Raw genomic sequence first — 27,450 nt, 5'->3', positions numbered from 1 at the left:
ACGGGCAGGCGAGTCGCCCCCGGGGTCCCTGCCCAGGAGCCGCGCTGCTGCTCGGGCTCACATTGTTGGTGCTGCGGCTTCGGCTTCTCTGTGCACGGACCCTGCTGCCCATCTCCGCGCCCGGCCCGGCCCGGCCCGGCCTGGCCCTTCACCGCCCCCCCGACCGCTGGGGCTGCCCGACCCCCCCACCTCGGATCGCTGGGCTGCCCGCCCCCCTCCTCTTGATCGCTGGGGCTGCCTGACTCCCCCCCACACACACCTGGATCGCTGGGGCTGCCTGACCCCCCCCCCGACACACCTGGATCGCTGGGGCTGCCCGACCCCCCCACCCCGGATCGCTGGGCTGCCCGACCCCCTCCTCTTGATCGCTGGGGCTGCCTGACTCCCCCCACACACACACCTGGATCGCTGGGGCTGCCTGACTCCCCCCCACACACACACCTGGATCGCTGGGGCTGCCTGACCCCCCCCCCCCGACACACCTGGATCGCTGGGGCTGCCCGCCCCCCTCCTCTTGATCGCTGGGGCTGCCTGACTCCCCCCACACACACACCTGGATCTCTGGGGCTGCCTGACCCCCACACATATCTGGATCTCTGGGGCTGCCTGACCCCCCCCCCCAGGCCCCACACACACCTGGATCGCTGGGGCTGCCTGACTCCCGCCACACACACCCGGATCTCTGGGGCTACCTGACCCCCCACACACACACACACACCTGGATCGCTGGGACTGCGCCCGGAGCCCGCGGGATGATTCTGGGTGAGTGGATGCTCTGTCCGTCTGTCCGTCCGGCGACCCCCCTCCCCAGCTCTTTGATTCGGCCCGATCCGTGACTCCCCAGCCCCGGGGGTTGGACCCGCTGCGCCTGTCGGACCTTGTGTGTGCTGGGGGGGGGGGCAGTATCGCCCCCGGGATGGCGCTGATCAGAAGCGCCTGAAACTTCCCCGGACTGCTGGAGGAGAGGGGCAGTTTACACAGAGCTGGGGGGCGGGGGACAGTTGTGCGGAATTCGCCCGGACGCCCACTCCTTCCCCTGCCCCACTGCCTGCCCCCTCCTCTGCCCCCACTCCAAACCCCTCCTCCCCCGGACCCCCACTCTGCCGCCTACCCTATCTCCCCTGTTCCATACCCCTCCCCTTGCCCCCTGCTCTCCATCCCTCCGTCCCCCCCACCGCCTTAGCCCACCGGGGCACAATATGGAACTTTTTGTCATTTCAGACCAGTTCTGCTTCCAGCCTTGGTCTGGTGTGGGGGTGGGGGCTGGGGGGGGCTTGGAGGAGTGGGGAGCACGGGGGGGTTGGGGGGGGACAGAACGATCTGATCTCCACGGCTATTACTTAGCACGATCCTGCCTGTTCTCCCCCTGGGCCTGACTCTGGCAGCTGGGCCGGGGAAGCTGGGTGCCTTGGCTGCCCTGACCCGCCGGGGGTTGCTGGTTCTGCGGGAACGGGGGGGGTGGGGTGCTGGGCGGGATGTGTCCCTCATGGCTGAAGCTTCATCTCTGACCTAGATCCTGGCACCATCCTCCCTGTCCCTGCACAGCCCCCCCCCGTGACCCCAGGATCGGGGTTCCCAAGGCAGCCTCTGCCCAGCGATGCTGTCACCCCTGGAGGGAGGCAGAGGTGGGGGAGGGGTGGGAGATGCTCTGCTCCAGTCTTGTGGGTGGCTGGGCAACAGGCTCCATCACTCCCTAGTCCTGGGGTGTGTGTGTGTGGGCGCAGAGCTAGGGGGGGCCAGGCCTGGAGCTTGGCCTGGGGCGGGGGGCTGTGCCCCAGATGGAGTTCACAGCAGTCAGGAGTGAGAAACAAAGGAGTCTGAAGTGTGGAGCTGCTGCTCCGGGACTTCCATCCCATCCCTCTGCCCCTGTCCCGTCCCTCTGCCCTGTCCCATCCCAATGCCCTGTCCTGTTCCAATGCCCCACCTTACCCACATCGTGTCCCTCTGCCCCTCCCTCTGGCGCCCCCCATCCCATCCCTCTGCCCCCCGTCCCGTCCCTCTGCCCCCTGGTACCCCCATCCCATCCCTCTGCCCTGTCCCATTCTCTGCCCTGTCCCGTCCCTTTGCCCCATGGTACCCCCATCCCATCCCTCTGCCCCCCGGTACTCCCATCCCATCCCTCTGCCCTGTCCCGTTCCTCTGCCCCACCTTACCCACGTCCCGTCACTCTGCCCTGTCCCGTCCCAATGCCCTGTCCTGTTCCAATGCCCTACCTTACCCACGTTGTGTCCCTCTGCCCCGTCCCTCTGGCGCCCCCCATCCCATCCTTCTGCCCTCCATCCCATCCCTCTGCCCCCTGGCATCCCCATCACGTCCCTCTGCCCCGTCCCATCTCTCTGCCCCCGGCACCTCCCATTGTGTCCCCCAGCACTCCCTGTCCCATCCCTCTGCCCCCCAGCACTCCCTGTCCCATCCCTCTGCCCCCCGACACCCCCATCCCTCTGCCCCCATCCTTCCCTCTGCCCCCCTGTCATCCTCCTCTCCCCATAAGCTCAGTCAGAACGGGGGCCAGAGCAGGCAGGTGACAAACCAGTGTCACCCACCCACCCAGCTCTGCTGGTGCCCCTCACTCCCGAACTGCAGCCCCCCGTTATCCCAACCCAGCCCCCCAGCTCTGCCAGTGCCCCTCAGTTCCAACCCACAGCCCCCTGCTAGCCCAGGCCTGGGCTCCCGCCATCCCCCGAGCTAAGCCAGTGCCCCTCCGTCCTGCTGTATCTCACATCAGTTGCGGAAGGTTTGGGAGGGGGTAGAAGTGGCCCTTGCGGATGACAAAGCCCCCCTGACTCCTTTGACAGGGGTTGGGTCACTGGTCTCTAGAGGTTATGGAGGCTGCTGGAAGTGGGGCATTCAGGGAGTCTGTAACCTCCAACCCCGGAAGCGGGCGCTGCCCTCGCTGATGAGTCTGTGGCCACCCCTGCCTTGGCTGTGTCACAAGCTGTTATTCGTGAGGAGTTGGGGGTGGGAGGTGATGCCCCCCCCAGACTCCCTAAGACTCTGGGGCACCTTAGCTCAGCCCCCCGACCTGCCGTTCTATTGGGCCCCAGCCTCCCCCATCTTCCCCTCGGCTCTAATGGTGGCAGTGGGTTCCGTGCTCTGGATGGCTGGGGTGGCCATGCTGGGAGAAAGGCCCTGTGCTGGGCATGTTGGCAGCTCTGGTCTTGGCTGGAACCAGCCCAGAAAGAATCTGGTGGGGAAGGGACCAGGGCCCCCAACATGGGGGTGGGGGAGGGCCACAGCATCTGATCCAGCTGGGGTAGGTCCCTGGGCCAAGACTTCCCTCAGCTCGCTCCAAAAGCCCTGCAATGGCACTTGGGCTGGGACTGGGTCTGCCCGTGTGTCTGGGGCTGTCTGTGTCTGGGGCTGTCTGTCTCCGGGGCTATCTGTCTGGGCTCATCTCTCGCTCGCTCGCTCTCTCCCCCCTCCTCTCACCCTCCCTCTCTTTCAGTGCTTGGTCTCATGCCTCCAACTCCCTTGTGTGTGTGACATGGACTCAGGCCAGAGCCCCAGATATTTCCCAGGTAGGTGCCAGAGACACTCCCAGGATCCCGTTCGGCAGCAGCGCCTGTGGGGTCCTGTCATGGGGCGGCGCTCGGCGGCAGCGCCAGGAGGTCCCGTCACAGGGTGGCAGGGGGTCCCGTCATGGAGAGGGGGGGCTCGGTGGCACTGCCTGGGAGGTCCTGTCTCGGGGCAGCGATTGGCGGCAGCACCGGGGCATCCCATTGATGGGCAGCGATCGCTGGCAGTGTCGGTGGGTCCCGTTGCGGGGTGGTGTTCGGTGGCTGTGCCGGGGGTTCCCGTCGCAGGGCAGTGCTTGGCAGCAGTGCCGGGGGGTCTCGTTGCGGGGTGGCAATTGGTGGCATGACCGGGGGTCCCATCCTGGGGCGGTGCTTGGCAGCAGTGCTGGGGGGTCCCGTTGCGGGGCAGCGCTTGGTGGCAGCACCTGGGGAGGGTTCCATCACAGGGCGGTGCTTGGCAGCAGTGCCAGCGGTGCTCGGCGGCAGTGCAGGGGGTCCCGTCACAGGGCAGCGCTCGGCGGCAGTGCAGGGGGGTCCCGTCGCAGGGTGGCGCTCGGCGGCAGTGCAGGAGGTCCCGTCGCAGGGCGGCGCTCGGCGGCAGTGCTGGGGGGTCCCGTCGCAGGGCGGCGCTCGGCGGCAGTGCTGGGGGGTCCCGTCGCAGGGCGGCGCTCGGCGGCAGTGCTGGGGGTCCCGTCGCAGGGAGGCGCTCGGCGGCAGTGCTGGGGGGTCCCGTTGCAGGGCGGCGCTCGGCGACAGTGCTGGGGGTCCCGTCGCAGGGCGGCACTTGGCGGTGGTGCTCGGCAGGGATTTGGACTATGATCTTTTCCAGTCCTCTCCCCCATCAGTCTCGGTGGGTGCAGGAAGCCCAAGGAGAAGGGCTCAGCTCTGGGATGGCTGTGGGGCTGCAGTGAGGGGATCCCCCCCAGTCCCACCCCATTTCCTGCTACCGCCTGCGACTCTGTCACAGGACTTGCTGCGGGGGCAGACCCAGGGAACCCCCAGGTCCTGCCCAGCTGAAAACAAGGTTCCAGCATGGTGCCAGGGGGCAACATACTGCAGGGAGCGGGGGTGGTGGCGGCAGGGGCACCATGCTGTGGGGATGGAGGCAGGGACATGGTGGGGGCCTCATGCTGCAGGCAGCGGGGCGGGGGCACAGCAGGGGGCCTGGTGAGAGAACCAGCTTTCCGATGAGGTGAGAAACTTGGGCATCCATGGCCTGTGCCGCTCCCGCAGCGCCTTGCCAAGCACTGGCGTTCCCGGCGTGTGCTGGCCTGTCCCGGGAGCGTTCCACCCCCTGCCATGCCAGCCTTTCTGCTGTTGGACATGGGGGTCTCCTTCACTTCATGTCCTAAACTGCTGCGTTGTGTTCACTGTATCGCCCCCGCCCCGGGGTGTGTGTGACCGCAGGGGCCCAGCAGCGTCCCCCATGGTGGGTGCTGACCGTGGTGGGCAACCCGGTTCCAGCCCCAAGCCCATTGGCAAAGGGTCGCTAGGGAAGCCTAGAGGATCGCTCCTGTTGTCTGGCTTTGGGGGGGGCTGTCTCTGTCTGAGGCTGAGCGTGGTAACAGAATCAGGGCTGGCGGACGAGGGGCCCGCGGGAGCTGGGAGAAGGGCCAGTGCCCTGTCCTTCAGCTGCCCTGTGCCAGGGCAGGAGATCCCCCCATCACATGGCAGGACCCCTCCCACAACGTGTGGGGTCACTGGGCCCCGGGCGAGGAGCTGGGCATGCAGCAGGTCATGGAGTGACTCTCCCCCCCAGCTCCCGCTGCTGGGCAGGCTGGGGGGTAACTGCCCCTGCTGTCCTGGGACCCCGCCTGCCCCAGGGTCTCAGGGACCCCGGCCCAATTCCCAGGCCGCACTGCCCTGGCTGCCCCAAAGCACCCTCCCCCCACTCCACCATCCCCAGGGTCCCATAATGGGGGGGCAGCCTGAGGCTCACGGGGCCGCGTTCATCTGATCAGTATGGGGGATTGACAGCATGGGGCAGGGGGGAGCTACCGAAGGAATTACCCGCACGCAGACACCCAGCCGGGCAGAGAACAGCGGCTGAACCAGGCAGGAGGAGCTGGGCAAGGCAGGGTTGGGATTGAGGGGCACAGGCAGGCCTGGGGGCAATGAGGGGAGCCCAGGGCTGGGCTAGCAGGGGCGTGTGGGTCAGGATTGAGGGACCGTATTGGATTGTCTAGCACAGAGTATTGAATATGTCAGTTGGTGTGGAAGAACTCAGTGTGAATTAGCAGTGTCCCCCCACATGTCAGTGTGTGTGTGTGTGTGCGTTCGTGTCAGCATGTGTATGTGTCAGTGTATCCACACTCTGTGTGTGTGAGTGTGTGTCTGTCTATGTGCATGTGTGTCTGTGTGTGAGCAGGGTCCCCCCCATGGGGTGGGGCAGCTTGGCTAGCGGGGGGGGAGGGGAAGGGGGAGAACCGGTACATTGCTGGCAAGGGGTGCGCAGGAGGGAGTGAATTTGGGGGGATGTAGAGTATTGGGGTGAGACCAAACAAAGCCGTAGGGGGTATCAGGAACCCCAACAGGTTAGAACAAGAACAGACAACTGTGCTGTTTCCTGCCTGTCTGGTGACTGGGGGCGTTGGCGGCGGGGCGGGGTGTGGAGAGCTCCCTGTGGAGTGCTGGAGCTGGGACATGGGGGGGGGAGGGGAGGGCACCCCCGGGGGAGGGTGGGGACCTGCACCGAACACTGCTCCGCCCCACTTGAGTGCCTCCCCTGGCAGCCAGCCATTGCGCATCGTGGTGCCGGCCAGGCAGGGACTGCGGGAACCCTCGCTCAGCAGGTGTCATGGTCGCTTCAGTGCTGAGTGGGCAGAGCAGGAGCGGGGAGCTACAGGGCATGTGAGCAGAGGGAGACGGGCCCTGGGCTGGTTTTGGGGGCTAAAGACCTTGGCTGTGTGCCCACCTCCAGTCACTACAAACAGACCCACGCCTGCTGGGTTCAGCGTCCCGGGGGCACGTCTCTGCTCCAAGGATCCAGCAGGGGGTGCTGCAGGGTAGGACAGGGCACTTCAGTGGTACTATGTGGTGTGTACATGAGTGAGTAAGTGGGTGGCCTTGGCAGAGCCACTTTGGGGAGGCCCAGAACTGGCACGTTAGGGTGGCTGTGGGTCGGGACTGAGGGGCACCAGCAGAGCTCTGTGCAGGAGCTGAGGGAAGGAGGGAGCCCACAGCTGGGCTAGCAGGCGGCTGCAGGTGGGGAGTGAGGGACATCGGCAGAGCTCTGTGGTGTGGAAAGGGAGAGTCCTGAGCTCTGCTGGCAGGGGGCTGCGGGCTGGAGAGCTAGAGGGAGCTGTGCCTGGTTACCTTGACTCTGCCCACTTTCCCATCTCTGCGGTTCCATGGTTTGGTGGCTCTGGGGCGTTACATGGACACTTGGGGTTTGCAACCTCCTGACAAACCCGTCTTGGCCCCCTGGACAGCACGAAATCTCCCTGCCGGGCAGCGCTGTATTCCATGTATTCGGTCCGGCCCGGGGCTGCACCCCCTCACCAGGCTCTGCATGGCAAGCAAGACTGATCTAGGCTACACTCACCGGGCACTTGAGTGGCTGTCACACCCTGGATTGTTTTGGTAGGGTGCTCAGTGGCTGTCACAACCTGGATTGTCTTGGTAGGGTGTTGAATGGGTGTCACAACCTGGATTGTCTTGGTAGGGTGCTGAATGGGTTTCACAATCTGGATTGTTTTGGTAGGGTGCTCAGTGGGTATCATGCAGTGGATTGTTTTGGTAGGATACTCAGTGGGTGTGACACACTGGATGGTTTTGGTAGGGTGCTAAGTGGGTGTCACACACTGGATTTTTTGGTAGGGCAATCAGTGGGTGTCACACACAGGATTGTTAGAAGGGTGCTCAGTGGCTGTCACATGGTGGATTGTTTTGGTAGGGTGCTTTAAGAGTGTCAAACACTAGATTGTTACGATAGGGTGCCCAGCTGGTGTGACACCCTCGATTGTTTTGGTAGGGTTCTCAGTGGGGGTCACACACTGCATTGTTTTGATAAAGTGCTCAATGGGTGTCACACACTGGAATATTTTGGTAGGGGGCTGAGTGGGTGTAACACACTGGATAGTTACAGTAGAGTTCTCAGTGGGTATTTCACACGGGATTCTTATTGTAGGGTGCTGAGTGCATGTCACACACTGGATTGTTAGCATAATGTGCTCAATGGGTGTCACACACTGAATTCTTTTGGTAGGTTTCTCAGTGGGTGTGACATGCTGGATTATTACGATAGTGTACAAAGTGGGTGTCACACACTGGATTGTTAGGGTAGAGTGCTCAGTGGGTGTCACGCACTGGATTGTTTTAGTAGGGTGCTCAGTAGGTGTCACACACTGGATGGTTTTGGTAGGGTGCTCAGAGGGTGTCACACCATGGCTTTTCTTGGCAGGGTGCTGAGGGGGTGTCACACATAGAATTGTTACGGTAGGGTGCTCTGTGGGTGTCACACCTTAGGTTGTCTTGGCAGGGTGCTGAGCAGGTGTCACACACTGGATTGTTATGGTAGAGTGCTGAATGGGGGTCACTGGATAGTGGATAGTTATGGTACGGTGCTCAGTGTGTGACACACCCTGGATTGTCTTGGTGGGGTGCTGAATGGGTGTCACACACTGGATTGTTAGGTTAGGGTGCTTAATATGTGTCACATTTTCGATTGTTGCGGTAGGGTGCTCAGTAGGTGTCACACACTGGATTGGTTGGTGGCGCGCTCCGTGGGTGTCACACACAGGAATGTTTTTGTAGGGTGCTCAGTGGGTGTCAGACTTTGGATTGTTACGGTAGGGTTCTTAATGTGTGTCACACACTGGATTTACCTTAGGGTGCTTAGTTGGTGTCACACACTGGATTGTTTTGGTAAGATGCTCAGTGAGTGTCACACACTGGAATATTTTGGTGGGGTGCTCATTGTGTGTCACTCATCGGTTTGCTTTTGTAGGGCGCTCAGTGGGTGTCACACACTGGATTGCTTTGCTAAAGTGCTCAGGGGGTGTCACATACTGGACTGTTTTGGTAGGGTGCTCAGTGTGTCTCAGACTCTGGATTGTTAAGGTAGGATGCTCAGTGGGTGTCACGCACTGGGTTGTTTTTGTAGGGTGCTCAGTGGGTGTCACACACTGGATTGTTTTGCTAGGTTGCTCAGTGGGTGTCCCAGACTTAATTATTTTGGTAGGCTGCGGAATGGGTGTCACTGGATTGTTTTCGTAGGGTGCTTAGTGGGTGTTACACACTGGATTGTTCTCATAAGGCACTCAGTGGGCATCACACACTGGATTGTTTTGCTAGGGTGCTCAGTGGGTTTCACAGGCTTCATTGTTTTGGTAGGGTGCTGAATGGATGTCACACACTGGATTGTTTTGCTCAGGTGCTCAGTGGGTGTCACACACTGGAATGTTACGGTAAGATGGTGAGTGGGTGTCACGCACTGGATTGTTTTGATAGGGTGCTCAGTGGGTGTCACACCATGGATTGTTAGGGTAGGGTGGTGAGTGGGTGTCACACACTGGATTGTAACGGTGGGGTGCTCAGTGGGTGTCACACACTGGAATGTTATGGTAGGGTGGTGAGTGGGTGTCACACACTGGATTGTAACGGTGGGGTGCTCAGTGGGTGTCACACACTGGAATGTTAGGGTAGGGTGGTGAGTGGGTGTCACACACTGGATTGTAACGGTGGGGTGCTCAGTGGGTGTCACACACTGGATTGTTATGGTAGGGTGGTGAGTGGGTGTCATGCACTGGATTGTTCACATGGGTGCTCAGTGGGTGTCACACACTGGATTGTTAAAGTAGGATGCTCAGTAAGTGTCTTACACTGGGTTGTTATTGTAGGGTCCTAATTGCGTGTTACACCCTGGATTTCTATGGTAGGATGCTTTGAGGGTGTCACTTACTGGGCTTTTTTGGTAGGGTGCTGTGTTGGTTTTTCACACTTGATTGTTTTGGTAGGGTGCTCCGTGGGTGTCACACACTGATTTGTTTTTGTAGGGCACTCAGTGGGTGTCACACACTGGATTGTTTTGGTAGGATGCTCAGTGGGTTTCACAGACTTCATTGTTTTGGTAGGGTACTGAATGGATGTCACTGGATTGTTTTGGTAGGGTGCTCAGTGGGTGTCACACACTGGATTGTTATGGTAGGGTACAGGGTTGGTGTCACACACTGGTTTGTTTCGGTAGGATGCTCCGTGGGTGTCACACACTCAATTGGTTTGCTTACTGGGTGTTACAATCCCAATTGTTATGGTAGGTTGCTCAGTGGGTATCTCACACTGGATTGTTTTGGTAGGCTTCTGAGTGAGTGTCAGAGACTGGAGTGTTTTGGTAGGGTGCTCTGTGGCTGTTACACACTGGTGTGTTTGGTAAGGTGGTCTGTGGGTGTCACACCCTGCATTGTTTTGGTAGTGTGCTCAGTGGGTGTCACGCACTGGACTGGTTTGTATGGTGCTCAGTGGGTGTCATGCACTAGATTGTTCTGGTCGGCTGCTCAGGGATTGTCACACACTGGATTTACATTGGGGTGCTTAGTTGGTGTCACACACTGGATTATTTTAGTAGGGTGCTTAGGGGGTGTCACACTCTGGATTGTTATGGTAGGGTTCTCAGTGTGTGTCACACACTGGATTTACGTTAGGCTGATTAGTCGGTGTTATACAGTGGATTGTTATTGTAGGGTGCTGAGTGGGTGTCACACTGTGGATGGTTTTCGTAGGGTGCTCAGTGGGTGTCTTACACTGGATTGTTATTGTAGGGTGCTGAGTGGGTGTCAAACCCTGGATTGCTACGGTAGGGTGCTTCAAGTTTGTTACACACTGGATTGTTTTGCTAGGGTGCTCAGTGGGTGTCACACACTGGTTTGATTTTGTAGGGTGCTCAGTGGGTGTCACACGCTGGTTTGTTTTGGTAACATGCTGAGTGGGTGTCACACACTGGATAGTTCTGGTATACTGCTCAGTGGGTGTCACACGCTGGTTTGTTTTTGTAGGGTGCTCAGTGGGCGTCACACAGTGAATTGTTTTGGTAACGTGCTGAGTGGGTGTCACACACTGGATTGTTCTCATAATGGGCTCAGTGGGTTTCACACCCTGGATTGTTTTGGCAAGGTGCTGAATGGGTGTCACTTAATTGTTTTGCTAGGGTGCTCAGTGCGTGTCACGTCCTGGATTGTTGTGTTAGTGTGCTCTGTGGGTGTCACAGAGAGGTTTGTTTTTGTAGGTTGTTCAATGCGTGTCACACACTGGATAATTCTGGTAGAGTGCTCAGTGGGTATCACACACTGGATTGTTGTGGTAGGGTCCTGTGTTGGTTTCATATACTGGATTGTTTTGGTGGGTGCTCAGGGGGTGTCACACACTGGATTGTTATTGTAGGGTGCTGAGTGGGTGTCACAGACTGGATTGTTTGGTTAGGGTTCTCAATGGGTGTCATGCCGTGGATTGTTTTGTTACGGTTCTGAGTGGGTGTCACATTGTTTTGATAGGGTGCTGAGTGGGTGTCAATCACTGGATTGTTACGGTAGGGTGCTCAATGTGGCACACACTGGACTGTTTTGGTAAGGTGCTAAGTGGGTGTCACAGACTGGATTGTTATGGTATGGTGCTCAGTGAGTGACACACACTGGATTGTTTTGGTAGTGTGCTGAGTGGGTGTCAATCACTGGATTGTTTGGTAGGATGCTCAGTGGGTGTCACACTCTGGATTGTTAGGGCAGGGTGGTCAGTTTGTGTCAAAACCTGGATTGTTTTGGTAGGGTGCTCAGTGGGCGTCACACATTCTATTGTTAGGATAGGATGCTTAGTGGGTGTCACACTCCGGATTGTTTTGGTAGGGTCCTCAGTGGGTGTCACAGACTTCATTGTTTTGGTAGGGTGCTGTGTGGGTGGTTCACACTGGATTTTTTCGGTAGGTTACTCAGTGGGTCGCACACACTGGATTGTTTTGGTAGGGTTCTCAGTGTGTGTCACACCCTGGATTGTTTTGGTAGGGTGCTCAGTTTATGTCACCCCCTGGATTGTTTTGGTAGGGTACTCAGGGCGTGCCACAAACTGGATAGGTTTAGTAGGGTGCTCAGTGGGCCGTGTGCACTGCAATGTTATTGTAGGGTTCCTATATATTTGGTGTGGTGTTGAAGCCGGTAAGCAGTGCTGTGGGCGGTGGGAACCGAGAGACCTTGGCTTGGTTGGTGTGTCTGTTCTCTCCCCCTTCTTCCCACTCCCGACTGGAGGCCGGTCGCTCTTGGCTGTATCGCGGCACCAGCCGGCCTTTATATAAGCAGGTTGTTGTGGCTTAACGGGTTATTTTTATCCCTGAGCAGAGTTGTGCTGATGGGTTCCCTTTTCAGTGACTTCCTCCACTGTTAGCAGCCAGCAGGCCAGCCTGGCTGAGCTGAGCCGGGCACACCTTGGTCCTTGGGGAGAGCTCGGTTCCCGCCGGCTGACTGCGGTGCCCTCCCGTCCTCACTTGCACTAAATCGGCCGGGCCAGGGCCGCGACCTTGACCCTGGCAGTTCGCCCTGCAGCGCGGCTGCCCCTTTGCCACAATGCCTGCGGCTCCGGGACCAGGCCAGTCCTGCCACTTCCAGCAGGGGTGGCACCGAACCCTAGATCTCTCCTCCCCGTGTGGCTGGGCCTGGGGAGCAGTCAGCATGGAGGCTCCCATCCCTGGGTGCCAGCCTCCTGTGCCCAGGACCCACCCTGCACCACAGATCCCTAGCTGCTGTTAGTGGCCTCAGTGACTTGCAGCCCCCGAGTCCCTCCCCGCCAGGGTGACCCAGCCTCTCTCTCGGGGGCCCCCCCCGTCTCACCACAGACAATGCCAGTGAAAGCGCTGGCAAGGAGGACCTGACAGAGGAGAAGGAAGCCTCACGTCCCTGCAGGCAGTGCCTCAGGGCCTGCGCCCCAGGGTCTATGCTGGACTGGGCCATTCGGCCTCGCCTACCCAGGGATGGGGTGAATCTGAATGAATGGCCTCTGCTGGTGTCTGTGGGGCCTGAGGCAGGAGGGCCAGGAGCCACCAGCTGCCCCTGCACCAGAGCCGCTCACCAGGGGCCACCAGTGAGACATGCCCCCCGCCCCTGGCAAGGGGGTGCCTGGCTCAGCTCTGCCCCAGCTTTGTGGGCGGCAGCTCAGCCACGGCCCATCGGGGGGCACTGTGCTCCTTAGCCAGGTGACCCCGTAATGCCTGCGACCAGCTGGGGCAGCCCCTCTCCCATGGGGCGAGCTGGGAGCATGTCTCTCTGGCGCAGGGGCCCTGGCATTGGGGCACAGAAGGGCTGGGGACATGATGGGTCAGGGCACCAGGCCCCATCACAAGGTGGTCAGCACAGCTCCGTACCAGGCCACCTGTGAAGGCTGCTTGTGATCTGGGCAGCAGAGTGCCCCCTGCAGGGGATACATGGTGCTGCTTGTTACCTGCCTGGGGTTCGTTCCCAAGTGTGTCAGCATCACTAACCCCCATGGCACAAAGGGAGAAACTGAGTCACACGGTGGCAAGAGTCTTCCCAGGGCACACAGTGAGCAGGGCTTGGGATAGAACCCAGGAGTCCTGGCTCCCAACCCCAGTTGTTGCTGCCTCTCACCCCATCCCCGCTCTTGCTCCCTCCGCCCCCTGGGCATAGTGCTGCCATCTGGTGGATGCTGACTCCCCACCCCAGAGTGGGGCCTTTGTGGTGAGGGGCTGGTTTGGGTGGCAGGTGAGGCAGGGCCCTCCCTGGCGGGGCCGGCTCCAGGCACCAGCTTACCAAGCAGGTGCTTGGGGCGGCCACTTCGGAGGGGGGCGGCATGTCCAGCTGTTCGGTGGCAATTCGGCAGATGGTCCCTCACTCCTGCTCGGAGCGAAGGACCTCCCGCCGAATTGCCGCCGCAGATCGCAATCGCAGCTTTTTTTGTTTTGTTTTGTTTTTGGCTGCTTGGGGCGGCCAAAACCCTGGAGCCGGCCCTGCTCCCTGGGCCAGGTATGTTTGTTTGTGTGTGGGGGACGGAACAGGATCTGAGGGCAGCTGGAGGGGCTGATCTGGGGAGTGGAACTGCTGGGGGACTGTGTGCCTTTGGGGCCATATGGCTGTGCAGTGACCTGGAGGGGGTGGGAGTGCTGGGGCTGGGGGTTGTGCGGGCAGTGGGGGAATTGTTGGGAGAGGGAGGTGCTGAGATCTGCAGAGGGATCTCTGAGAGTGGCTGGGGGTGGGAGGGAGTCATTGGGGATCTTCCGGGGGGGAGGTGAGGGGCTGGTTAATCCTGCTTGTTCTGGTGGGTGCCTGGCCATGGGCGTCATTCCGGGGATCCTGGCTAGACAGAGGCCAAGCTCAGGTGCGTCCCCGAGCCGCTGCCCGGCACCCGCACCGGGGGGATGTGAACCTGCCACCCCCCAGCCTCTTGTGCCACCCCTCAGGCTACAGGAGCGACTCCACTGGCTGGCAGCAGTAGTGGGCAGTTATCTTCTAGTGGGTCAGAAGGGAGGTGGCATGTGGTTTGCTAGAGAGTTACGTTAGCATCTGCAGGAGCTCCAGGGGGCACTGGAGATATTGTGGCATCGGCAGGGGTGCTGGGAATTTGGGGGGCATAGGTGTGGGAAGGGACATGGCTGTACTGGAGCTGGTGGGGGAAGGTGGGGTGTAGGAGGAGGCTGGGTTCTGGAGGGGCGGGATTTGCATTGTCCCAGGGCAGAATCCCTTTTCCATCCCCACAGGATGGGGTGCCCAGTGCTCACAGTTCCAGGCAGGCTGATGGCACAGCCAGTATCAGTGCCAGCCTGGGGGTACTGAGCAGGCCCAGCCGGGCAAGGGTCACCTTCCCTCCAGGCGCTTGGCATCATCTGCTGCCTTGGCCACCCTTCTGAGACCTTCCCAATTAGCGCCTGGCTCAGATGGATTTGGTCCCTCTGGGCCTCGCAGTGCAGAGGATCCAGAAGGGGATTAGGGACTTGAGCACTGGCCAAACACCTGCTCTGGGATTATGGCCCTGCTGGGATCCTGAGGAAATCAGAGCAGACCCCCTCTCCTACACACACAGCCCTCAAGAGCCCCAGCCCCCCAAGGACTCCAGCCCCCCAAGAGCCCCACCCCCAGCCTGGCTCAGGGCCTGAGGAAGTTGCAGGAGCTTAGCTGGGAACATACTGTTTTGCAGGATCTTCTGCACCGTGTTGCTCTCCCCCTCCCCACAGCGGGCAGTGCCAGATGCCCCAGTGGGCGAGTCTCTCACCGGGCCCTGGGGCCTCCGGCCCTGGCCAGGCAGGTGTCTGATCTAGGAAATTGCCCAGCTGCCAGTGGCTGTGCCTGATTGGCGGGGCGGGGGGGAACCTGTGGCCCTGTGGCAGAGATGCAGGCTCAGGGCTTGCTGGGGCAGGGCAGGGCAGTCGACTCCCAGGGCTCAGGTATCCCCCCAGCGCATTAGGGACAGAGATGCAACAGCCCCAACCCCCACCCCTACAGCTGCCCCTGTCATGGCTCTGCTGCCCTCAGCCACCCCAGCAGCGACTGCTCCGAGCCGCGCTGCTGCAGGGTCGGACACCCATCTGCCAGGGCCACATTGTCCTGGGCACTGGCCAGGGGGCGATTCAAAACATGGGGGTCCTCTGGCACCTTCCCCTGAGGAGCACCCAGCCGTTCACAGGCAGGGATATCAATAGCTGCCAAGGGGCAGCTGGATATCGCCCCACAGTCGAGAGGAGAAACTGAGGCGCAGAGTGGGGAAGAATGCACCCAAGTTCACAGAGCCATGAATAGAACCCAGGAGTCCTGACATCCAGCCCCCCTGCTCTGACCACTAGACCCCACTCTCCTCCCCAAGTGGGGACAGAACCCAGGGGTCCAAGGGCTGCTCCCTGGGATAGCCCCGCAGCTCCCTGGGGCAGAGGGGTGGTCAGACTCCAGCAGGCGACTGTGAGATGAGTTTGCCGGTCCTCAAGCCTGTCCGTCGTGAGCGAGAGGGGATGATACAGAGCCCCCCAGGATGGATAGCCAGGGGCCTGCTTCCCCACTGCCCCCTCCCTGGTGTCTGGGCAGCAAGCAGAGCCCTGGCTGGGCGGGGGGAGGGGGAATTCTCCCTCCTGCTCCAAGCGGGGACAGAGCTGGGGCTGCCACTCCTGGGACTGGCCCTGATGGGGATTCGCACTGGGAGCAGGATTCCGGGGTCCCCTTGCCGGCTTGGGGAGAGGAGCAGTAGTCAGGACTCCTAGGTTCAGTATCCCTTGGGCCTTGCCTGGGCTCCACGTGCCCTGGCAGATCGCAGGTCTCTCTGGCTGTGTGGGGCTGGGGGGCGGTGGCACCCGAGTGGTGGGGTGGGCAGGTAACAAGGCCTTGCCATGCCAGGGAGCCATGCCCTGGGCGGAGCAGGCCGGGGAGGGGCTAACATTGCAGACTCCAGGGCCAGCCTTGTATCCCCAGGGTATAACCAGAGCTCAGCCTGGGTGGGGGGAGCCGTCAGCGCCGGCCTGGGGAAGGCATTCGCTCTGGGCCCAGCTCCGGAACCAGCCTGGGGCCTGCTAACCCCCACAGCCTTCGGCCCCACCGTGGCACATGCCCCCTCACCCAGGGCCTACGAGACCCCATGGAGCCTGGCTGGGGGGTTGCCCCAATGCTGACATTCAGATGGGGCGGGGGAGAGGTGCCAAGGAAAGGGCTTGTCGGGGAAGTTGGGGGGCTCACATGGGGGGCTGGGCAGCAGGCTTATCTGGGGGAGTCTCCGATTCTAGCAGCGCCCCCAGCCCATCCCGCTGCCCGCTCAGCCCCCCCATGGTGACGGAGCCGCTCCTGCTCCTCTCAGCCACGCTCCCAGCCCCCGCCAGCTGCCGCGCTGGCAGCAGAGAAATGGGGCCAGTTTGTCAGGAACAATCAGGGTCTTTTCCGCCCGGCTGCTCCCAGGCTGCGCAGAGACGGGCCTAGCCGGATGGGCGAGGGGGGCCCCCGGGCTCTCGACGACCAGCGCACAAGGTCGGCGATGGGGTGGGGGGTGCACCAGAGCCCACCCTGCTATGTGGAAGGGCCGGAGGTTCACGGAGCCAGGGCCAAACCTGCTGGCACGCTGGGGAGAGCGGGGGCGTGAGCGAGCTGGAGCTGGCTGCTGTGCAGAGTCCCCCAAAGTGCTGTGTACCCCAGCACCCTGTGGGCATCATGCCCAGCCAGGCAGCCCTGGGCCCTGCCGCACGTCACTCAATCCAGACTGGGCACCCCCAGAGGCTGTGGGTTAGGGGAGGGGGCATCGCGTGCGGGCAGCCAGTGGGCGCATAATTAATCTGAATCCAGGCTGGGCTTGGGCCCACTTGGTGTGAATGTTTCCCTAACTAAAAATAGCTGCGGAGCAGCCAATCTGCAGCCGGGGCACCACTCCCGTGTCCCACTGTGCTCCCTGCCTACCCTTGGAGTCTGGGCAGGCAGCAGGGCTGGCCTCGGGCTGGCACATAAGGGGCGGCAGGGCCAGGCCGGTCCTCACTCCACCCTACCACACTAGGCACCATTTCCCACCCTCCACTGTGTGCCACCAAGTGCCTGGGGTGGCTCCGGGGGACGGGACGGTGCGTGGTCCTTCCCCACACGCCCGTTGTACCCATCGGCCTGCCACAGGGCTGTTCACCCAGCCCTAAATGCAGTGATGTGGCCAAGGCCAGGGCATGTGCTGGGTGGGTGCTGAGACCCTCCTCCCCACCTGCCTGGCTCGTAGGGGTGCAGTGGGTCAGGCCCAGAGATCGGATCGGAACCAATGGGGGAGGGGGGCTGGATCCAGGGGTTTCTTCTGGGCCTCTCCACTAACTCCACAGCCCCCCAGCTTCTCCCCTCGCTCTTAATTTGCATGGTGCCCCGTTGCATCCTGGGACTTCAGTTTCTGACTGGCAGTGGGGCCCCGGCAGCCCCTTCCCCCGTCATGGGGGTTGTGGTTGGGGTGTGGAGGAGAACCACAGGCACTGGCCCCTCACTCAGCACCTTTTGCCAGCCAGGGAGAGACCGGGTAACAGGGGAATGAAGTGGCACTGCCAGCCTTAGCGTGTGACCAGTGCACACGGCTGCACTGCCATATGGAGGGTCTTGGAGGAGAGCGGCAAAGAGGGGAATGTGATAGTCCAGGGTTAGACCAGGGGGCTGGGAGCCAGAATGCCTGAGTTCTGCCCTTGGGAGGGGACAGAGCGGAGTCTAGCGGTTAGAGCAGGACACCTGGGTTCTGGCCCTGGGCGGGGAGCAGGGTCTAGTGGTTAGAGCCGGGGCCTGGGAGCCAGGACGCCTGGGTTCTTTCTAAGCTCCAGTGGCTGGAAGTTGATCAGACAGGAACTGAGGTGCAAGTTTCCCCCAGGGAGGGGAATTTCCCCTAGGCTGTGGAGGAGTCGCTGGTGCTGACAATGCTCCCATGTAGCCGGGATGTTTTGTTCTAAGATCTGCTGTGGGTGCAGCAGGAATCCCTGGGAGCAGCCCTGGGGCCTCTGCCAGCAGGGCCCTTGTGCTAGGAGCCTCCGGCTCCCCCACCCGGCGACCGGTGTGCCCTGCCCCTCGGGTCCCAGCTGAGGGAGTCTCCAGCTGTTGCCCCGGGCTGGCGAGCTCTGTCCCTGGGAGTTGGGTCCCACTCCCTGTGTCTGGGCTGGCACCTCTCTGGCCGGAGCTGTTCCAGGCACAGACAGGGCTATGCACGCCTCAGGGAGCCGAGAGGGCGCTGGGCCCGGGCTGCGCTGGCCTGGTTGATGGGTGGGGGGCCTGGCAAAGGCAGGGTAGAGGATTCTCCCATAGTCAGGGCAGCACCACTCACGTTGGGGGGGTCCTGTCAGCTCTGGAGCGGGGGCGGGGGAAGTTGGGGACTCAGGAGGGGCACACAGGAGCTGTACGCAGCCCCCCAGGACACAAGGACAGGCTGAACGCAGGACCCCGGCTCTGGGTGGGGGGTGAACGGGCCTTTCTCCCTGCTGCGGAGCCCCCTGCCTTTCATCTCCGCCTCGCTGCTCCCATAGCAGGGTCTGCACCGTCCCCCTCCACCCGCTCCAGGGCGCATGAAGCATGGGGGGCAAACATAGGAGGCCTGGCGCCTCGGCTGCTCAGAGGGGGTGTGTGTGGGGGTCATTGGGGAGGCCACAGATTCTCCACCAAAAGCAGATTCTGCTCTAGCCGGGTTGGGAGATGTTTCAAGCCCCCCTCTGTATTTGGGAAGGGGAATGTGAGGGGCTCAGTTGGGGAGGGGCCAGTCCCCCTGGAGCCCGTGGGAATCTGGCCTTTAAGTTCCATGGGATCAGGGACCAGAGTGTGACCCTGCTGGCAAGTGTCCCAGAGACAGAGTGCTGCGAGCGCTGGGCTGGGGGCCAGGACGCCTGGGTTCCATGCTCAGCTCTGGGAGGGGAGTGGGATCTGGTGGGTTCGAATGGGGAGTGGGAGGCTGGGGGCCAGGATGCCTGGGTTCTGTCCCCAGCTCTGGGAGGGGAGTGGGATTAGAATGGGGGGCGGTGGTTGGGAGTCAGGACTCCTGAATTCTGTTCCTGACTCAGTTACCGTGGGTAACCTCCCATCCCCTCCATGCCTCAGTATCCCCAGCCGTGTGATGGGCCTGCCTCCTGGGGAGGGGTGTCTGAAGAGCTCCTGTGGTGGGCAGCCGGTGCTGTGCAGAGTCCCCAGGCTCATCTCGCTCTGCCTGCCCCCTGGCGGCTGTGCCCTGGAGGGTGCGTGGGTGCCCCTGGCGGGCTCTGTTCCTGCCCCCAGGCCCGGCCGGCCCTGTTGCTCCTCTTTGCTGGAGCAGGCTGTGCGGGCAGGGCCCCGAATGCCCACCCCAGAGACTCTCCCAGGGGTGGGGTCAGGGGTGACTCCACCCTCAACACCTGTCTCTTGGACCAAAAGAGCTGGGACAGCAGGTCCTGCGGGTTGAGATTGAGGAGCCCTGGCAGAGGTGTGGCGGGGAGCCCAGGGGGCTGTGGGTCAGGATTAGGGGCATCCGCGGAGCTGGGGGGGAGCCCCGGGGGCTGCTGTTCAGGATTGAGGAGCATTGGCAGAGCTGGGGAGGAGCCCTGGGGGCTGTGAGTCGGGATTGAGGGGCATTGGCAGAGCTGGGGGGAGCCCTGGGGGCTGTCGGTTGGGATTGAGGAGCATCGGCAGAGCTGGCGGGGAGCCCTGGGGGCTGTGAGTCGGGATTGAGGGGTATTGGCAGAGCTGGCGGGGAGCCCTGGGGGCTGTGAGTCGGGATTGAGGGGCATTGGCAGAGCTGGGGGGGAGCCCTGGGGGCTGTCGGTTGGGATTGAGGAGCATCGGCAGAGCTGGCGGGGAGCCCTGGGGGCTGCGGGTCAGGATTGAGGGCTGGAGCTGAGCAGTTCAGGAGCCATTCGCCGCCCCAGCAACTCGTTCATCCTCACCCCCAGGTCCTGGGTCCCAGCAGGCGTCACACCCAGTAGCCTGGCCTGGTGCCCGCGTCCTCTTCACCCCACCCTGGGCGCACCCTGCGTTCCCCCACCAGCCGCCCCACCCAGAGACATGCAGGTCATGGGTGAGCTGAGGGGGCAGGGCTGGGGGTGAGCTTGGGGGAGATGACCGGGGGTGGGGGGGTGCAGGGCTGTAGGTCAGCGGGAGGCCAGCTTCACAGGCTACTCTGGGCAAGGCCATGCAGGTCGCCATGGTTACGATTCCCTAGGCTGTCCCCTACCCTGGGAAGTAAAATTACAACCAGGGTGTGTCTGGGAGCTCCACTGCCCCCTGCTGGCGGGATTCACACCTGCCGCATGTCATAGGCCTAGGGTGACCAGATAGCAAGTGTGAAAAATCGGGACCGGGGTGGGGGGTAATAGGAGCCAATATAAGAAAAAGACCCCAAAATCGGGACTGTCCCTATAAAATCGGGACATCTGGTCACCCTACATAGGCCCTGTACACTCAGTAGCAATTGCGATTCATCAGTCGCCTGGTCTGTGGGAGCAGGAGGATCCTGGCTCTGACCCGCCTATCACCGGGAAGCTCCAAGGTGCGGTGAGGGGCATAAGATACAAACGTGAGGGCCCGAATGAGCCTGCATGTGTTACAGACAGTCCCATTTCCTTGCCCCCAAAGGGTGCCAAAGCACTTACTGGATAAGGCACAAACACGCTGGCGAACTGCAGCCACCTCTGGGGTGATGTAGAGCAGCAATTTAATGCTCACAACATCTCTGAACAGCTGCTTAGAACAGGACCGAGCCCTTCGCCTCTGGAGAGAATGCAGCGAACTAAGGGGGGCTGCGGGTCGGGACTGCGAAGCGCCGACAGAGCTGTGGGGGGTGGGAACTCACGGCTTGGGTAACAGGAGGCTGTGGGTCGGGATTGAGGAGTGCCGGCAGAGCTGTGTGCTGTAGCCAGGGATTTTAATATACTGTGTGTGGCCACAAAATGCAACTGAAGAATGTAGCAAGTGCACAGCCCCGCCATGGGGGGGGAGGGGTTGTGGGGGGCCATGGGGGAAGCTGGGAGGTGGACTCTCTGACCCCTGTCCTGTGTCCCAGGCCACACAGAGCTGGAGGGGGTGGAGCCCATCACTCACCGGCTGCTTGGCCGGGGCAGGAATTCAGTGGTGCTGGGATCTCCCTGCAGCTGCAGCCTTTCCGTCCGGGACCTGGGCAGGGTGGAGTTCCTACGTGCTGGGGATGGGGGACTGGGGGGGGACGCAGATTCCCACAAAACGGATAATTAGAGAAACCCAAGAACCGAGTCCTTCGGGCCTGCAATCTGCAGGGATCCCGCATGGGGGAGGGGCAGATAGGAGCTGGGTTCGAGCCCGGATGGGCCACAGAGCTTGGAATAGAGACCTCCAGGGCAAAGCTGGCCACTGCAGGGAGCAGGGTGGGGGCTCAGCAGGGGGTGCTCTCTCCTGGCAGTGGCGCACTAGGGGGCACTGTGCTGCAGGGAGCAGGGTGGGGGCTCAGCAGGGGGTGCTCTCCCCTGGCAGTGGCGCACTAGGGGGCACTGTGCTGCAGGGAGCAGGGTGGGGGCTCAGCACAGGGTGCTCTCTCCTGGCAGTCAGTGGGGCACTAGGGGGCGCTGTGCTGCAGAGAGCGGGGTCGAGCTCAGCAGGGGGCGCTCTCCCCTGGCACTAGGACTCTGGCAAGGGGGCCATGCTGCATGGTTGGGGCTTGGTTCAGCCCCATGGGATCCATGGTCGTTCTCGGGAGGAGCTGGGACCCCCATGCTCTGGCCTGACCCCACAATTCCCCTCCCCTCCCTCCACTCCGGTAAGTCTGGTCCCAGGGGCAGTGCCACGCAGCGGCCATCTGGGGGACAGAAGGGGGCACTATTGCCAGGCCCCTGCAAGCTCTGTCTGCCCTAAGCAACTGGAAACCCCCCCCGCCCCCAGCCTGAGTGGGGCAGGAGCAGGGAGGCCTCTGGGGTTGGGGAGGGGCAGGCTCTGCCAAGGTCATGAACTGAACTTGCTTCCAACACGTTGGCAAGGCGTCTCTGGAATATCAGGCATGAGATGTAGAGCAGGAGCTATGGAGAGAACCCAGGAGTCCTGGCTCCCATCCCAACCCCCCCGCTCTAACCACTAGACCCCGCTCTCTCTCAGAGCCAGGGAGAGAACCCAGGAGTCCTGGCTCCCAGCCCCCCAACTCTGCCCCTGGCTCTGCAGTTGATTCCCTCGATGTATGTGCTGTGCGGGGCTTGGGCAGCGATGGAGTCACTGCCCCCCCACCCCCGCGTGTCCATGCCAGGCTGCCCGCTGGGCCGTGGGAGCGGGCATGCGGACAGCTGTGGGGCCAGGGAGCCGAGCTGTCATCTCCCGTCACGCCTCCCCTAAGCCGGGCTCCCCGCCCCCCTCACCCCCCCGCCGCGCGCCTGCCCCACTTTTGAGCGCCTTTAATTGGCTGCTGTTCCCAGAGCCCGTTAGCGACTGGGGAGGAGGGGCGGCTCCGGGCGGGGGGGAGAACGGAACACCGGGTTCTGTTCCCAGCCGAGCCTTGTCCGGACCCAGCGCCGGGGGTAGCAGCAGTGACCCGGCCTGCGCAGGTAAGCGCTCGGTGCCTTGCCCGGGAGCGGGCAGATTAGCTGGACAATGGGCGTCTGGAGGCTCCTGTCATGCCTGTCAGGGTTGCTCAGCTCAGCACCAGCCATGCTTGGTAGCTGGACCCAGGCTGTCCCCCCCGGCCTGCCCACCCCAGCGCCGCTTTGCTCGGAGCTGCCGCGGCGATGACCGGGGGAGGGGCAGGCAGGGCGGGGGCTCGGGGGGCAGAGGTCACTCCAGGGCGCTGGGCGGGGGCAGGGCTCTAGCTTGAGCAGTCGGAGCTCCGGGCAGGAGGGAGGGAGGGGAGGTGCTGTGGGGGAGGGGTGATCAGGCCCCTCCCATCCCCAGGCTGCTGTGTGACCCCTCCCTGGTGACTGGGGGGCTGTTTACTGTGTCTGGGCTGTGGAGGGAGGGGAGCCTGGTCTCCACAGCGCCCCCTAGTGTAACATGCTTGCACCGAGCGTGGGATAAGGGAGCCCTGTCGCCCTCTAGTGGCAGGGCCCGTGCAGGGGGCCAGGGCCCTGGGGGAGCATGTCTCCCAAGCCGGGGGCTGTGGGGCAGCCGGTCTCAGTGTCTCGCCCCAGCTGGGGGTCACCTGGTCACAGGGGTTACAGTGCATTGAGGCACAGACGTGCCTCAGTGACAGCTCCCTGGTGACCAGTGCTAGGGACCACGGCATCCGGAGAGGGCCGAGTCCCCTGCGAGTGAGTCTCGCTAGAAGAACTGATGAATGGCTCCTTCTCGATGCCCAGGGCGGGGGCTGCGCCAGCCTGGAGCCTCGTCACTGATCCAAGGGGAGTGACCCCTGGGGGTGGGGACGGCCCAGCTTAGACACGGGCCCGGAGAGGCTGGGGCACTTGTGGCTTAGTCTGAGGGGCATCAGCAGAGCTGGGGGAGGGGCAGGGCTGGGCTAGCAGGGGCTGTGGGTCGGGAGTGAGGGGCACTGGCAGAGCTGAGGGGGAGCTCAGGGCTGGGCTAGCAGGGGGCTGTGGGTCGGGTTTGAGGGGCACCGGCAGAGCTGGGGGGCAGGGCTGGGATGGCAGGGAGCTGCGGGTCGGGTTCTGCAGACTCATCTCTGATGCAGACTGGGGGGGCACAGATTGTCCCCCCTGCACTCAGGTATCTGGCGTGTCAGGTTCAAAGGCTTAGCTGGTGCCCAGTGTGTGGGGAATTGGTGCTGGCACAGCGGGTGCATGTGTCAGCATGGTGCGGTCTGTGCCCGGGGGGCGGGAGATGGTTTCAGCCCCTTTTACAAGGGGCACTTGGTGTCAGCGGTGGGAGAAGAAGCAATGAACAGCAACAATGGGGTCCTTCCCAGCATCTTCCAGCTGGGCCATTGCAACAGAGGGGAAACTGAGGGGCAGGGATGTGCCTAGCACATTGTACAGCTGGGGACGGAACCCAGGAGTCCTGACTCTCAGCTCCCCTGCTCTAGCCACTAGACCCCGCTCCCCTCACAGAGCCGGGGATAGAACCCAGGAGTCCCACCCACCACTTCACTCTCTGCCCATCTTTGGGACTTGGGGACAGCCCTGCCCATCACACCCACACCCAGCCTCTGGGGAGCTAACTGCCTGGAGACCCATCCCAAGCCCCAGCCTTGCCCCCTCAACCCCGAGACCCTGTCATAGCAGCCACCCCCCCCATGGGAATTGTGGTGTCATTTTTTATTAATGCATCGAGCAGCCTCGTTAGGGGAACTGGTCTCATTAGCCGCCCCACCCCCAGCGGGAAACTCTTGGTGGAGGGGGCTTTGCCTGGGGGTCTGGCCAGGGCTCATGACTCCGGCTGTGCCAGCCCCCTCCTGCCTTCCCGGGTAGCACCACAGCTGCCTTTGGGTCCTGTGCTGCTGCAGCAGGGCTCTGAGCTCGGTGTGAGGCACTCAGGGGGCCGGTGGGGCTGAGAGCTGTGTCTCAGAGGGGGCCCTGGATCAGAACCTGCTCCCTCCCCCGCTGTGTCCCAGGCCCTCAGCCCCCCAGCACCACCCCCAGGTGTCCCCTGGCCCCCACCCAGGCATCTCGCTAACATGCCGCCCCCAGCAGCCGCAGAGCTGCTCTGAGCCATGGCAGCAGCACTGATACCTGATTGAGGAGGGGGCTGTGCTGCCCCTTTAGCAGCTCCCCCTGGCTAGAGCCCAGCACACTGGATTGACCCAGCAGACTGTAAGGGGCCCAGCCAGTAGGGGGGCCAGTAGGGGGCACTGTGCTGCAGAGAGCAGGGAGGGGGTCAGTAGGGGGCGCTGTGCTGCAGGGAGCAGGGCAGGGGTGAGCAAGGGGTGCTGTGCTGCAGGGAGTGGGGCAGGGGCTCAGCAGGGGGCACTGTGCTGCAGGGAATAGGCTGGGGGCTCAGCAGGGGGCGCTGTGCTGTGGGGAGCAGGGAGGGGGCTCAGCAGGGGGCGCTGTGCTGCGGGGAGCAGGGAGGGGGGTCAGCAGGGGGCGCTGTGCTGCAGGGAGCAGGGCAGGGGTGAGCAAGGGGTGCTGTGCTGGAGGGAGCAGGGCGGGGGCTCAGCAGGGGGAGCTGTGCTGCAGGGAGCAGGGCGGGGGCTCAGCAGGGGGCGCTGTGCTGCAGGGAGCAGGCTGGGGGCTCAGCAGGGGGCGCTGTGCTGCAGGGAATAGGCTGGGGGCTCAGCAGGGGGCGCTGTGCTGCGGGGAGCAGGGCGGGGGCTCAGCAGGGGGCGCTGTGCTGCGGGGAGCAGGGCGGGGGCTCAGCAGGGGGAGCTGTGCTGCAGGGAGCAGGGCGGGGACTCAGCAGGGGGTGCTGTGCTGCGGGGAGCAGGGCGGGGGCTCAGCAGGGGGCGCTGTGCTGCGGGGAGCAGGGAGGGGGCTCAGCAGGGGGTGCTGTGCTGCAGGGAGCAGGCTGGGGGCTCAGCAGGGGGCGCTGTGCTGCGGGGAGCAGGGCGGGGGCTCAGCAGGGGGCGCTGTGCTGCAGGGAGCAGGCTGGGGGCTCAGCAGGGGGTGCTGTGCTGCGGGGAGCAGGGAGGGGGATCAGCAGGGGGCGCTGTGCTGCAGGGGCAGGGCAGGGGATCAGCAGGGGGCGCTGTGCTGCGGGGAGCAGGCAGGGGGCTCAGCAGGGGGCGCTGTGCTGCAGGGAGTAGGTCGGGGGTGAGCAGGGGGTGCTGTGCTGCAGGGAGTGGGGCAGGGGCTCAGTAGGGGGTGCTGTGCTGCACAGAGCAGGGCGGGGGTGAGCAGGGGGCGCTGTGCTGCACAGAGCGGGGTGGGGGTTCAGCAGGGATCAATGCTCCTGAGAGATACCCAAGGGCTGTGTTCCCCAGTTGTGGTGTTGCCACAGCACCGGGCTCCTCCCGAGAGCAGCTGTTCCTGTGCACAGCCATATTCAAAGTGCCCCGCCAGTGTGGCCCCTGGCTGCGTGTCCCCCATGTCTCTGCCTCCCATGCTCAGCCATTGAGGCCGGGGTGACTTGCGCTATGCATGGATCCCAACAACACAGGGTGGGGTGGGAGCTGCTCCCCCGGCTCCCAGCGAACGAAGCTCCGAATGGCACCCGGGCCTTTTGCATCGCGTCTGCCCCGTGCGCCAGCGCGCCATGCCTGGGCTAAGGAACTCTGCACCGTGATGGCCACCGCACACCACCGCACTACTGCCCCAGGAGCTGCATCTATGGGGGATGGGCAACCCCCTCAGGCTGGGGGCTCCGAGTCCTGGTCCCCGCCCGCTCTCATGAAGTGCCTTCAAGGGGAAGCAGCTGGTGCAGATAACATCTCTGGCCATTGCTCCCCGGCTCCGTTCCTGCAGGGCGTTGCTGCGGATGGATCAGTGGCTGTCGTGCTCCACCCCAGAGGGGGCTGCAGGACAGTGCAGATCCCTGCGTGGAACGTGCTTTGGGGTGGAGAAAGGTCGTTACCTTAAGGACAGGGACTAATTAGCGCCTGTCACTGAGGGAGGGGGGCCCTTGCGCTGTGTATGCCCAGGCTGTACATCGAAGGGCCCATCCATGAGCACAGCTCATTCCCCCCCGGCTGTGCTCATTGGGAGCTGCTGTGCAGAGGCGGGGGGGGCGGGGGGAGTCAGTTCCCCTTTGTGGGCAGCAGGAGCTGAGCTGTGAGTAGGAGCTGGAGGGAAGCAGCATCTCTCTGGCCTGCGAAAGCGGATCCAACCCTGCTGTGCCCAGCCGAGGGGCTGGAAGGTTACACGGGTTCTGGTGTTCGCTGCTGGGGCCGAGAAGTGAGTGCTCAGGGGAGGCGTGCGGCTGGCTGTTGGGATGGCTGTGATGATCAGGGTGAGTGTAACCTGCTGTCATCGGCTGGGCTTGAACCTGGGGCGCTGGGCTAGAAGCAAGGGATCTGTTGGAGCTGCGGGAGTAGCTCTGTTAGCTAGCAGCAGCAGCAGTGGCAGTAGGTTATCTTCGCTTGGCCCAGCCATTAGAGGAGGAGATTTTACAAGCATGTTGTGGGGTAACCAGCTAATGAGGTTTCACAGGCTGAAAACAGTGCCGATGAGAGAGGCCGGTTGGGTTTGTGCTGCCCTGGGCTCGGGCTTGGGGGACTGGGCCCAACAAGTCACCGAATCTCTCTAGGCCTTGGTCTGCACTGAAAGGTTACCTTGGCCAAGCTCCCAGTGAAAACCCACCCCCGGCCCACAGGGCTCGGCCGACCTCCCCCCACTGGAGACACAGCCGAAGAGCTGCGTGGGGAGGGGGGCTCAGAGCCCCCCGGCTGCACTGGGGCGGAATTGGGGAGAATTATGTTCCTTCCTTCATCTTGTCTATCCAGACCCAGAGCTCAGTGGGGTGGAACTGTCGGGGAAAAGGGGGAACACTGCAGCCAGGTGCTAATAGCAGCAGCAGCCCCTCCAATAACAGGTGGGTCAAACCCCCCCCCCCCCCCCCCCCGACACACACACACACACCCCTCATTTTCAGATCCGAGGTTTTCAAAACTTAACACTTAGGCCCCTGGTTGGGTTCAGCTGGCTCGGAGCTAAGCCAGCAGCAGGCCACGCCGGCTCAGAGCTAAAGCAGTAGAAAGTCATGCCGCCTCGGAGCTAAAGCAGCAGCAA

The 27,450-nt window shown here is 62.6% G+C and overlaps 1 protein-coding gene across 4 annotated transcripts in view; it reads left to right on the top strand.

Annotated features, from left to right (window-relative positions):
• The first annotated feature begins 478 nt into the window (after window positions 1-478).
• Window positions 479-27,450, top strand: part of ZNF385A (zinc finger protein 385A) — a 74,250-nt gene continuing 47,278 nt past the window's right edge. Inside the window, exons 1-2 of one of the 4 annotated variants that reach the window (XM_042842243.2) lie at window positions 479-762; window positions 3,446-3,518. In XM_042842243.2, the coding sequence (XP_042698177.1) occupies window positions 3,485-3,518 (34 nt within the window). In that variant the 5' untranslated portion in view covers window positions 479-762; window positions 3,446-3,484. Of the gene's footprint in view, window positions 763-3,445; window positions 3,519-27,450 lie in introns of those variants that run through there. The other 3 variants (XM_024109869.3, XM_024109868.3, XM_008173277.4) reach the window with 3 other exon arrangements.

Source organism: Chrysemys picta, chromosome 22, assembly GCF_011386835.1.
Source record: "Chrysemys picta bellii isolate R12L10 chromosome 22, ASM1138683v2, whole genome shotgun sequence".
Taxonomy (NCBI): Eukaryota; Metazoa; Chordata; order Testudines; family Emydidae; genus Chrysemys; species Chrysemys picta.
Note: the sequence above shows the minus strand (reverse complement) of the source record. Positions and strands in the feature narration are given on the sequence as shown.